The 12,852-nt window shown below is 31.1% G+C and overlaps 1 protein-coding gene and 1 long non-coding RNA gene across 3 annotated transcripts; one reads left to right on the top strand and one right to left on the bottom strand.

Annotated features, from left to right (window-relative positions):
- Nucleotides 1-1,483: 1,483 nt before the first annotated feature.
- Nucleotides 1,484-5,068, top strand: LOC142618437 (uncharacterized). 2 transcript variants are annotated; one of them, XR_012841286.1, is made up of 4 exons: nucleotides 1,484-1,612; nucleotides 1,792-1,854; nucleotides 4,044-4,341; nucleotides 4,787-5,068. It is a non-coding gene; the product is annotated as an uncharacterized LOC142618437 (long non-coding RNA). The 2 variants fall into 2 exon arrangements; XR_012841285.1 differs by lacking the exons at nucleotides 1,484-1,612; nucleotides 1,792-1,854 and adding an exon at nucleotides 2,653-2,760.
- Nucleotides 5,069-11,554: 6,486 nt separating this feature from the next.
- LOC142621179 (putative carbohydrate esterase At4g34215) lies at nucleotides 11,555-12,764 on the bottom strand. The gene is made up of 2 exons (XM_075794496.1): nucleotides 12,078-12,764; nucleotides 11,555-11,967 (listed from the first exon to the last, which is right to left on the bottom strand). The coding sequence occupies exons 1-2, from the start codon at nucleotides 12,651-12,653 to the stop codon at nucleotides 11,758-11,760; spliced, it is 786 nt and encodes a 261-aa protein (XP_075650611.1). The 5' UTR covers nucleotides 12,654-12,764; the 3' UTR covers nucleotides 11,555-11,757.
- Nucleotides 12,765-12,852: the final 88 nt, after the last annotated feature.

Raw genomic sequence — 12,852 nt, 5'->3', positions numbered from 1 at the left:
CTAAAATTGAAAATGACATATTTAATAATACTTTTACTATCAAACAAATGTTAACATAATATTTGTTTATCAAAAAAAAAAATTTAACATAATATTATTGTTCCTAATCCAAAAATAAAAAATGTTATTATTTTTTTCGTTATAGTGCAGAATTGATTACATTGTTTATAGATCACTAGATAACCATTTTTTGAAGAAATTATCAGTTGTACATCATAAGGAAAAGAAAAGGTTGAGAATTGCATTGTTATTTTCTTAGATTGCATTAGTAATAATTATGATTTTGTTGGATTTAATTGAAAGGTTAATAGATTGGGGTATTTGCTCATTTTCCAAATATAAAGGAAAAAGTTGGTTAGTTTTAAAAATAATGTGAAGAATTGAGAAGGATTCAGATCAAGGGCAATACCTAGGATGTTGCACTTGATGCAATAGTAATACACAGTTAGATTGAAAGTTCAAAAAATAAACTTTAAATCTCAACCATTGAATAAAAAAAAGTTAAAAGAAAAAGTTGAAAAAATTAAAAAGTTAAAGTTAAAAAATGAAAGTGGCAAAAATTGATGTGAATGGGTGTGGTGTAATTGCAAGGTATTACACCAAATCCAAATCCAATTGAGAACTACCCAAAAAATAAAGGAGGAAAGTACTTTTTCTTCATAAATAAAATTATACGTTTTATGAATTTATACTCACGGGACTTAAACTTCAAGTTTTAGTGTCTTCTCCCATTCTTTCAAGGACAAAAATTAACTTCTCATGTGAGTCTCTCTACTTCAAAATTTTTATTTTTTAGCAATTTAGATTGTTCTTAATTATTGAATTAAGGTTTTCATTCAAATATGATTTCAATTGTTGTTTTTGATAGTTTTTAATTATTAAATTCAAGGTTTTTCCATTTAAATACATGTGATCAATTGAGCCTTAAAGTTCAATGTATTATTGAAAGTCATTTTATATTTTTTTTAGGTATCTCTACTATCTTCCATTAAGTTATATGTATGTGTGTATGTATTTTATGATACCTTAGTCTCACACAATATACATTCATTAACTTAAAAATAAAGTATTCATTTATTTTTAAGTAAATTAAGAAAAATAAATTATTTACATATGAATTTTAATCAAGTCGTGCATCGCAAGGGCATAATACTAGTATATCATATATAAAAGCAGAAACCTCATACGAGAGTGCATGAGGTTCTACATGTGACGCGCTAATAGAGTAGTTTTGCAAAAACATGGGCTGGCATTTAAAATTAACAAAAGGTTTTGTCCAAAATCAAAATTCATAGAAAGCCCAAGCCCAAGCCCATTTTCAACCCCAGCCAAACTCTAATAAGTAATAATAGCTAGAATTACCGCCAGGCCCAGCCACAATTAACAGTGTGGCTTTGAAGTTCTCTCTTATAAGTTATAACACAACCCTCTCCTCTTTATGTCTCTTGTTACAAAACCCAAACGTTCTCATCCTCAATTACACCAACTCATCACTTTCTACCTCTAGTTATACTGAGTTCCGACCTTTCACTCTCTATTTTAAAGCAAAGACTTCAAAGGGCCTCAAATACATGATTGAGATGTTCTCTATGCTTGGCATCAATTTCGCCAGGTCTGTAAATCTCTCTAACTCTGTTTCTCTTAAAAATAAAATGTACCTTTTGTTTCCATAGACAGTCACGTAGCACTTCAAAAAAATTTTCAGAATTTTTATTTTTTTTGCCAAGACTAAATGGAATTTGAACTTTGAGTTTCTATGTGGTCTTTTAACATTCTGAGTGATGATTCCAGGAATTGTTCCAGGAATTGAGGACCGACCGACCCAGAAGATCAACCTCACGCCAAACAGTCAAGGTAAAAAAATAACCTACTTTTGAGTTTTTTATTATATAATTTTTCTTTTTGCATGGTGTAGTTAAATTCTTTAAAAAAAATTCTGTTAATTTTTTAATCCATATCCAAATTTATGTAAATAGAAATGGATCCCAGAGATTTAGGATTCACGCCAAACACATAATTTGCTCGTGAAATATAAAAACTGAGGAACAATTACTTGAAAGTATCAAGAAGATTAATGTAAAGGCTTGAGTTGAGTTTCTTTTGGTGCGGGTAGTTGTCCAAGGTTCCAAGTAATTGGCAGTGATCTTGGGTCCAGGTAACACTAGTCACGTAAAATAAGTGTAGGGACATAGCTAGAAATTTAAGACTCTTAAGGTAGTACGTGTAATACAACATGTGCAGAGGTATATGTGTTCTCAACTTTTTCTGGATGTTGAAGAAGCCACAAGATTTTCTGTGTAGCTACTAGATACAAGTAACTTTCCCATTCAGGGCTTAGCATTTGCAAAGTCCAAAATTAACTTTGTTATTCATGATGTATATATTCCACTCCATGTCTTCCCTACTCAAAATTTTCATGTGTTTTACGGCTGCCTTAGAAATTTTTGTAATTTTCTGTTCTAGGTATGTGCATATATATATTTGATGGATATGTTTTGGTATATTATAGCTTGCCAGATGCATTTGGTTGTTAATACTTAGGCTCTATAAAGATTCTATAAACTTGAAAATTGTTAATATTAGTTCTTATCCTTCCAATCTTTGGACCTTTTTATTTTTAAATTTTGTTTGGATCATGGTCCCCAAAGACTCAACAAATTTCCAATAATTGTATTGTTTGTAGTTGCACCTATCTCAGTTGTGCATCAACTGTTGCTCAAGATGGGAGGGTTGGCATGCCTATCCACTGAAGGTTACTAGGTTCGAGTTTTTTATTCTCTTAAGTTTAGTCAAGCAGCCTAAAAAATTTGTGCAACTACTAATTCTTTAATTTTTTTTTTTAAAATTATTTTAGTTCTAGACTTTGAATCAGTTCAAATTAGAAATTGCAACTTAGCATATGACATTCTTTGAATATGTTTGAAAAAATTACTGCCAAATTTTGTCACTAATGCTACTTCTCTTGACCATACGAAATTCTTTTTGAATTTATTAGTTCTCCAACTTTGATCATAATTTTAACAAAGTTGATCTATGGACTCACAGAGTCTCCTTTTAAAAAATTTCTTTTAGGCCTTAACTACATTACTACAAAGGCAATTTTTCAATAACTAATGACATATTTGCAACACTTGGATGGAAAATTCATGGTGGCAAAAATGTCTTTTATGTGTAGGACATTTTCAGAGTATTAGGTCTTGGTATGTATTCAGTAAATTCTTGAGAAATACATAATGAGAGTTCCAAGTAGAAGACTGGGTCTTGGTGCCAAAGGATGTATTTCTTAGTGCATTTGGCCATAGATAATGTATATTAGAAGCTTCAAGGGTGCTGAAAACTCATTATAAATGAATCCTTACACTTCTATTAATAAGTTGAACAATGGTGAGATATCACCCCTTTCATTTTCTTTATAAAGATGGTTGTGGTTAAAGAAAATTATCTTCCTTCTTTACTCTATTCCATAGTGATACAATAATTGGAAAATTATGTGTTGGGCATAATTTGGTGTATCTTTGTTGTAATTAGCTGAAAGATTCAAGAATTACTTGGAAGAATACACTTCATAATGATTTGGCAATTTAAGGAAATTGCTAGATGAAATATATAGTTTTGATATCTATTTCTCAAACCACGTATTCATTGCTAGATAGGAGTTAGGTTAATACTCACAAACCAAACCAATTATATGCTCGCTCTCTTTCAAAGGATGTGAAAATAAGAATTGTGCAGGTAACTTAACCGAAATAATTATATAATTGTGAATTTACTCACACAACACACATATTCTTAATTATGTTATAGTATTTATCAAAAAAATATTATGCTATAGTAATTCATGTTTCTTTTTTATTTTCCTCTTTTTTAATATATAATATAATTGATGCTAATTATGTAAATATTATACCACAAGATTTTTTTTTTTTTTATGGATCATAAAAATTAGTTAGAAATTATTTCAAAATAAAATTATAAATTATCCATGCATTGTGTGGAATATCATCTAGTTTGTTGAAATTGTAGTGTTGTTGGGTATGTTGTAGACAAGTGCTACAAGATTCATGGCTATCCTCCTGGATACAAAGCCAAGGGAAAGGGTCACTCAGCAAATCAAGTTTCATTTCTTTTAACCAACTCTGGAGATGGTATGGAAGAGGTCACCACAGTGACTCTCACTTCATCTTAGTGCCAACAACTTACGTCAATGCTTTCATCTCATAGCATGACATCACAGCAGGTGCAACCTGGTTTGGAGCCAACTCTTGGGACATCGTCAAGCAGCCACCCTCATCACTCAGCCTCCCAATGCATCTCAGTTTTCTATTTCTTTCAATACAGCAGGTACTGTATCTGTGATTGAGAATAATGGTACTGTTTTTGTGATTGAGAATAATGATTAAAATAAAGTTACCTAATTGGATAAACTACTCCTCTTTGCTTACATACTTCAATTAGCCTAGATCATTCAGTTTTTTCATCAAATCTTGTAGTCCCTACTGACATTTTCCCACAAGATTGGATTATTGACAGTGGTGCCACTGATCACATGGTTCACTTTATTTCCTTGGTCACAAAAATAACCTCAGTTGCCCATATATTTGTCAAACTTCCTAATGGTGAATCAGTTTTGGTTACTCACATTGGTCAAGTTCAACTTTCTTCTGATTTAATGCTTGATAATGTTCTGTGTGTGCCCTCCTTTTCTTTTAACCTCATCTCTATTGGTAAATTGACACATCATTTGAGGTGCTGTTGTATTTTTTTGTTCCATTTCTGTTTTGTTCAGGACTTACTGCAATGGAAGACGATTGGATTGGGTAGAAAGTATCAGAGTCAGTACATCCTACAGCAAACCAACTCTGAGCAGCTTTCTGCACCAACTTAACTGTCATCTTTCTTGCCTTTTGTCCTCTCCATTCCTGGTGTCTACTCTCCTCAAACTGTTTCTGCAAACTTTGTCTTTCTCAGCTTGTAATGCTTCTAGTGTTGATAATAAGTCCATGCTTTGGCATAAAAGATTAGGACATCCATCTGTTTCTAGAATGCACATAGTGAGTTCTATGAATTCTGATGTATCTTTCTCTGCTTCTGATTTACCTATATGTACTATTTGCCCATTGGCAAAACAGAAAAGACTTCCATTTCCTAATGAAAATCATATGTTTGTTCTTCAATTTTTGATCTTATTCATTATGATATCTGGGGCCCTTTTTCTGTACCTTCTTTGAATGGATTCAAGTATTTCCTTACTATTATTGATGATTGAAGTAGATGTAATTGGGTCTATTTAATGAAATTCAAATCTGATACACAGAAAATCTTACTTTCTTTTTTTAATTTTGTTGAAACTCAATTTCACACTAAAATCAAGTTAAAAAAACCCGTGTTTGCATTTGTATGAATAGATTAATTAAGCCATTTGTTTAAGGATCAGTTGAAGCTTTTATCTAGGAGGAGGATGAAATATGAATTGCTCAAAAATGATAGAGAAGTCTCATAAGTCTTAAAAGTTGATTCACATAAAAACCAATAGATTCCAAGTGATTAAGATCAAAATACAATATGATGATTCTGATTTATGAATTCGTGATTATTCAAATATGATAAATTTAATTTAATACCTTAAAAAATTGTAAATATATGATCCAGAGACTTTGAACTTCTAAAGTCTTAAAAGGGAGTTTTGGAGACTTCGTTTTCCTTATCTAGAGTTTTTAGAGTCTTTCTTATGAACTTTTCAATTTAGATAAATTATTTCTAATTTTCCACAATGAAGTTGAATAGATTTATAATGTGTTAGAATCTTGACATACAAGTGAAGAATTCAAAATTCGTTTAATTGAATAGGAGACATCAATATATAACATTGTATACACAGGGTCTTCATTGCTCATGGTGTGAAATTTTTTGGAAGAACTAAATGTCCAATAGAAAAAGATCTGTTAAATTATGATCAATGTCTTAAAAATGTGGAACAATTTTTATATACTTTGAGTTTTGAATCCACCTGTTGTTTGGAATATGGCAAACAACTAAATTCGTAGGGAGTTCTTTTAAGAGATTCAAAATTGTCCATGAACTTAATACTAATCCAAGTATTTGGTAAGTGTGTATCCAAATTACAATTAATACTGATGGTATGGACTACTTGCATTTTCAATTAATTAAAGAAATAAAAAAAGTGAAATTGAACTCACGGTTCTTTCACGGTCAGGGTCTTGTTGAGTTACATGTGCTATGCAAGAGAAATTAATGAGATTTACCAAAGATACATATGTAAGTCTCAATCGTTTATAATGGGTACATCATATAATATATCCATAAAATGTGTACTCAATTTGTCAAAAACATTGAAAAATATTGATTCACTTTTGAAATCCATGCTGAAACCTAGGGCAATCAACTCTTGATAAAATCTAACCAATTTGATTTGCATTAGCCACCTATTTAACTAACAATTTCTTCTCAAATCAAGTTGATTATGTACAAAGAATTGGTGATTGCTTCATAATTTGACGGGATAATATTCAAGTTGGTACCATATTAATTAGGATCAGTGAGAAATGATCTTTGTGATAGCGGATCCTTGAAACAATTAGATTGAACACAATTAACGTCTTCCGAATTTAGCAATACCATGGATGCATTGCGATCAATTGTTATAAGGGAGATTGATCAATGTAATGTACATTTCCAGATATGGTATACTACTTTTTAATGAATCAATTATTTTCATGAACTAAAATTTGATTTTACAATATTAAAAGAATGAAATAAAATTACAAATTGGATTGCTTGGACGGTCATGTGAAGAAACACCATATTCATATATGCCAATTGAGTGAAGTAACTAATAATATAGGTATTAACCAGCACAAAGATGATATAGAAATCATCAAAATATTTATTAACATGATCACATGATATTTGCACTGAATATTAAGAATCTTACAACATTGACTCACAACAAAACAAGACCCTTATGTTTGTAACTTTTGTGATCTTGGAATTGAAAATACCTAATTCTCCGTTGCTTATTTTATAGTAAAGGACCACATAGACTCCAAAACCCAACCGCAAAGCCAAGTGTCATACTCACATAGAACCAATCCACTTCAACTCCACCAGTGTATTTACTCCCTTTGTTTTCATTGTTGGGTCTTACACCATTTATAGAACAATTATCAATAAGAGGTGGTCCACAAAGCTTGTTTCCAAATATACTGGATGCATAAAAAAAAGAGTTTTGATGACTTCATTGTCATTGTTCAGAGTCTCTCTCACGCTGGCAGATCTTTTCAATTTAGAAAAACTGTTTCTAATTTTCCACACTGATACTTTGAGTAGACTTATAATGTGTCAAGATCTTGACAAACAATATTTGTGCAAAGAATTTAACATTCATTTAATTGAATAGGAGACATCAATGTTTAATATCATTTACAAAGGGTCTTCATTGTTGATGGGTGAAAATTTTGTGACATACTAAATGTCCAAAAGAAAAGGATTTATTAAAATGTGTCAAAATCAATTATTTTTTGTATGGAGCAGTATAAGCATCTTTGATTTTATTTATTTATTGTTTTAGTTGTTTTGGTTTAAATTGATTTATATACTATTAATTAAATTTGATGGTTTAGATTGTAGTTCTCCTAATATTTCAGAATTTGTTATAAATTAGGGGTGGATTTGGTCAGCTCTTCTTGTTTTTAATGAATTTTATGTAATTTGCTGGGGTTTGGTTCAACTTTTCTTATTTTTGAGACACTAAAAGAAAAATAGCATTTAATTTAAAAATGAGTGTTGTGTCTCTAATTTACTGGGTTGAAAATGAAATGCTTAGTTAATTTTTTTTTTTTTAAATGGATGATTGACTATAGGCTGTATAGCTATTCCTCTTGTCTTGGTAGGAGAGATTGTTTGGAATTATTTGAACGGTGTTTTAAGAATGGTTGAATAGATTGTTTGTGTTAAAGAATGATTTCTTTTTAGTTTCAATTGCATTTAGTTTCTTTGTTGCTACTTGATAATATTAATTGTGATCAATGTCTTAGAAACGTGGAACAATTTTAATATACTTTTGAGTTTTGAATCCACATATTCTTTAGAATGTGCAATTTGCAGGAGTTGCTGCAATAGTTTGTAGCAAATTTTGCTCTAAACCTCCTTTCACTCGCCTTTGTATGTGTTTGTTTCTTTCAAAAAAAAAAAATCTTGCTCCGAACTTCATACTAATCCAAGTATGTTGGTACGTGTGTATCCAAATTACAATTAATACTGATGGTGTGTCTACCTGCATTTTCAATTTTTTAAGAAACAAAAAAGTGGAATTGAACTCACAATTCTTTCATAGTCAGGGTCTTGCTGCCTTGCATGTGCCCCCTCTACCTACATCATTATGTTTCTAATTCTTTAAGTATTAAGTAAATTGCCGAGTTGGCATTTTCCTCAACCAAAAAAAAAAAAAAAAAAAAAACTCCTGATAAAATTTAACCAAACATAATTCAATTTGATTTGCATTAGCCACCTATTTATTTAACTAACAATTTATTCTTAAATCAAGTCGATTATGTACAAAGAATTGGTAATATTCAGGTCGGTACCATATTAAAAAATTAATTAGGGCTTGTTATTGATAAGTTGATAACCAATTGGCCAACAAAAAACGTTCGATTCTACAAGTGGGGTGAAGCCAAATTATGATTGTCCCTAGTATGTAGTATAGAACTATACATCATTAAGTGCGTAGAGAATCACATTTATTCGAATTCATTGTAAATGTACATAGAATCTATATTTTTAATTGCTTCACTGTTCTTTTCAAGCTATAGGATATGGAAAATTTAATTTAGGTTTCGTGAATTGCAATCAATGTATTATCGTAAAATCAAATTCCAAATATCAAGAATGATTTTGCTTGAGGGATTAATAATTGGAAAACAAACTTCAACCTAAAAAAAGTGCAGCTTCATACACAACCGTTGGAGCTTTTTATAAAAACCTTTAATATAATATTGCTCAAAAACTAAATATAAACGAATATCTTATTGTTTTTTTGGCAAATATAATATATATTCCTGATCATTTCTTAATGACTTTCGCTCAACTGGTGAGATTAGAGCAATCATATCTTATCTTTTTTTTTTTTATTGGAAAATCTATTTTTTCTATATAAAAATAAAAGATAGGTCATTTTTCAGCTGAGCCTCTCTAACAATCTCTATTAAAGTTCTATCATAATCTTTATTTTTTTTTAAGAAGAAGTCCTCTCATAACTCATAACCTGAAGCTAGAGATATCTTATATATCCAACACACAAATGAAATTATTTTCACCACATCATCTATATAGCTCAAATTTTGACTCTAATTGCTTTAAAACCAATTTATTTCAACGATTCCCCAAAAAATGCCATAGTCCCTCAAGCAAACCAGCAAACCATGCGTGTTAATTATAAAATATGAAATACATTAAAATTTACCAATGAGAGTGAGAGGATTTGAATCATGAATATTTTTAAAAATATTAAAAGATATAAGTAAGCTACAAGACCCTTAACATTGATCTTACCAATATACTAACTAAGTTCTATTAATGGGTGCCCTTAGAAAATTTGTTAATGGACAATTTTCAAAAAGTTTTTATACCACTTTTATAAGAAAGAAATTTAATAAGCTATAAAAAATATTTAGTTGCTTTTTTTTCTCAAAAAAAATTTCTAAAATGTCTTTTAAATCAAAACTTTTAAGACATTCGTTAACTTTTCCCATACTAATTACAATAACAGCTTGTCCAGCACAATCAAAAAGAGGAATTATTGCTCAGTTATGTGTAAATCAAGAAGAATTAACACCCACATTGAAGAAACTTACTTCATTGATGAAGTGTAGTGAAGATGAAACTTAATGCAATTAAAACCGAAAGAAAACCATCTTGGCAAAGGATTTCCATTATAAATACACAACATTTCCACAATTAATTCCATTCCAACAATCTCTCCAACCAAAACAAGAGGGATTATTATCTTCATTCACCATGGCAAGAGCTAGTTTCACTGTCTTCTTGGTCTTTTTTTTGGCTAGTGGAGCAGCTATGATAGTGTATGGACTAACAACCAAAGACATTAATAATGAAAAAAAGTATGCCAAGTGCCCAGGTGTGGACGTATGCGATGATGCTGTGTTTTATACTGTATTTAGGAATGAGCCTAGAATTTTCACCAATGAGTGTTGTCGTAGACTAGTGGATAGGGGAAGACGTTGTTTTGATGAATATGTGATTTCATGGCTTTCAGAGGATGACAAAATGCCCGATGATATGAGAAACCCATCTGTCCAATTTCCCAAGATTAAGAAAATATGGGATAAGTGTGTCTTGGTTGTTCAGTATTTGGGTCTTTAAATTATTTATGTTTGTTGAGTATGTATCACTGTTTGTTATCACTACCATCTTCGAATAAAGTATAAAAATTATTTCTATTAGTATTTGTTTGTCTTATCAACTTAATAGTGTATAATGTATATATATGCTCTTCTAATTTTGACTCCATCTTTTACAATGCATTTTTGTTCTTTTCTAATCAAGGTCAAAATTTTATGAAAATAATAGTGTATTTTTCATGGCTTCCCCCCTTTTTCACTGAAAGGGAAAGCAAACTACCTAAAACCCAAAATGACATATTTAATAGTACTTTTACTATCAAATAAATGTTAAAATAATATTAGTTTATCAAAAAAAAATGTTAACATAATATTATTGTTCCAGATCCAAAAAAATAAAAATGTTATTATTTTTTTCATCATAGTTCAGAATTAATTGATTACATTGTTTATAGATCACTAGAAAACCATTTTTTTGAAGAAATTATTAGGCATATATCATAAGAAAAGGAAAAAGTTGAGAATTGCATTGTTATTTTCTTAGATTACATTAGTAATAATTATGGTTTTGTTGGATTTAACTAAAAGGGTAATAGATTGGGGTATTTACTCATTTTCCAAACATAGAGGAAGAAGTTGGTTAGTTTTAAAAATAAGGTAGGAATTGAGAACTACCCAAAAAGATAGAGGGAGAAAGTACTTTTTCCTCATTAATAAATTATGCCATATTTATTATTTAGTATATATATATATATATATGTCTGCTGATTTTCCTGTTCTTCATAATTTCATTTCCATTCATTTAAGTTGTTAATATTCTAGCTAGCTAGCAACTTTATATATATATATATATATATATATATATATATATATATATATATGCATAGATATTATAAGCTCTAAATTTGGCTCTAATTTCTTTATAAATCGAATTTATTCCCATTTCTATCCAATGATTACCATAATCCCTTTAATTGCCACATGCAATTTTAATGTTTGCGTGTGAGCATATTTTTTTATCTCACCCCATTCATATAGGCGTGTGTTTCTCAATTTTTTTTTTTTTTTTAAATTACCATAATCCCTCAACCCCAAGCAAACCATTCTCTTTGATAGGAACATGATAAATTGATAATACGTTAATTGAAAATCCACTATATTCAACAATTCTCCCCGTCGTATCGTATAGCTTAATTAATAGAACGGTGAAACAACCAAAAACATAGATTCCATTTCCTTGTATATGTAACCGTGGGAGTATGCAACTTCATCCATAATTTAGCCACAAAATCACAATACAACATTTTAATATTTTATAAACCTCTAACACAAATTGCTCAAAAAGTTAAATAAGGGACGATGCAGGTCTACTTGAAATTCACTGGATGGGCTTTGGGAAGTTGTTAAGGAATGCATCAGCCAACATTTTTCCAAGTTGAACCTGGGCTGGGGTTGATAGGTGTAGCCTATCTCCTTCAAGTGGCAGACCTTTTGCATCAACGGTTTGTAAGTTTGGGAGGTCATTTTCCAGCTGAACTGCTCTAACAATTTCTTCTAGAGTGGGGTTATAACCTGAAGCTAGAGCCACCTATACATCCAACACACAAAATAAAATATATGATTTCACCCACTTTCAAACAAGATTTGCTTCAAATTAAAAACAAATAAATAAATGGAATAAAAAAAAACCATTTATACCTGTATTATAGGGAGATTAGGACAGTTCAGATCACTTCTGATGTTAGTAAAGAAATTATAGAGCCTTTCTTTATACATATTGGCATCGGTTTGATCTTGAGTATCAGATTCCCCCTGATACCATAGAAGTGCTTCGATTTTGCCACCACTCCTCAAGGAAGCATCAGCCCTTTCCACCAAGTGTCTGTAATTATTAGAACCCTTGGCCCATTGAGTGATGTTAGTCCCTCCAATGGCACAGGGCACAAGACCAATCACCCCAAAGTTGGGGTCCTCTGCCAAAATCTCATGAGCAAAAGGCATGCCCGGTCCAACTCCACAGACCTTTGTAGAGTCAATGTCTTTGTGAAGAGGCTCATGAGCTACAACCCAGGTCTTGTTCCGACTGAGTTGTAGAATGAAAGGGCTGGGAGTGCTCTCTGGGGGGATTAACATGTTCCATGTGTCGTTGTTAACCCCACCACGCCCAGCCATGTTGCTTTGCCCAGCCAAAAGAAATATCTTTGTGGGGCTGAGTTCTTGGGATTGAACAAAAGAGAAGGCCAGAAGAAATGCTAGAAAAAAGTTGAGAGACATTTTTTCCAAGAGAGTAAGGGAGCTAGAAAGGTCGTAAATTCAAGAGGTGTCTTCGAACCAAGAAGTACAAGGCTTTTGGCAGAAGGCTCTCAAAGCTTGGAACTTTGAAGCGAAGCTGCTTTGCTTCTTATAGGAGAGTTTGGCAAAGCGGCTTTTAATATTTTGTATTTACGAAACTCTGGAACGTGAAAATTTACTC

This window comes from Castanea sativa, chromosome 12 (assembly GCF_040712315.1).
Source record: "Castanea sativa cultivar Marrone di Chiusa Pesio chromosome 12, ASM4071231v1".
Classification (NCBI taxonomy): Eukaryota; Viridiplantae; Streptophyta; class Magnoliopsida; order Fagales; family Fagaceae; genus Castanea; species Castanea sativa.
Note: the sequence above shows the minus strand (reverse complement) of the source record. Positions and strands in the feature narration are given on the sequence as shown.

What these genes read in the sequence shown, in the direction of transcription:
- LOC142621179 (XM_075794496.1), bottom strand. Translation starts at nt 12,653, where the DNA reads ATGTCTCTCAACTTTTTTCTAGCATTTCTTCTGGCCTTCTCTTTTGTT. An exon ending in CTAATCTCCCTATAATACAG is followed by an intron (nt 11,968 to 12,077) that starts GTATAAATGGTT and finishes TTGGATGTATAG; the next exon opens with GTGGCTCTAGCTTCAGGTTA.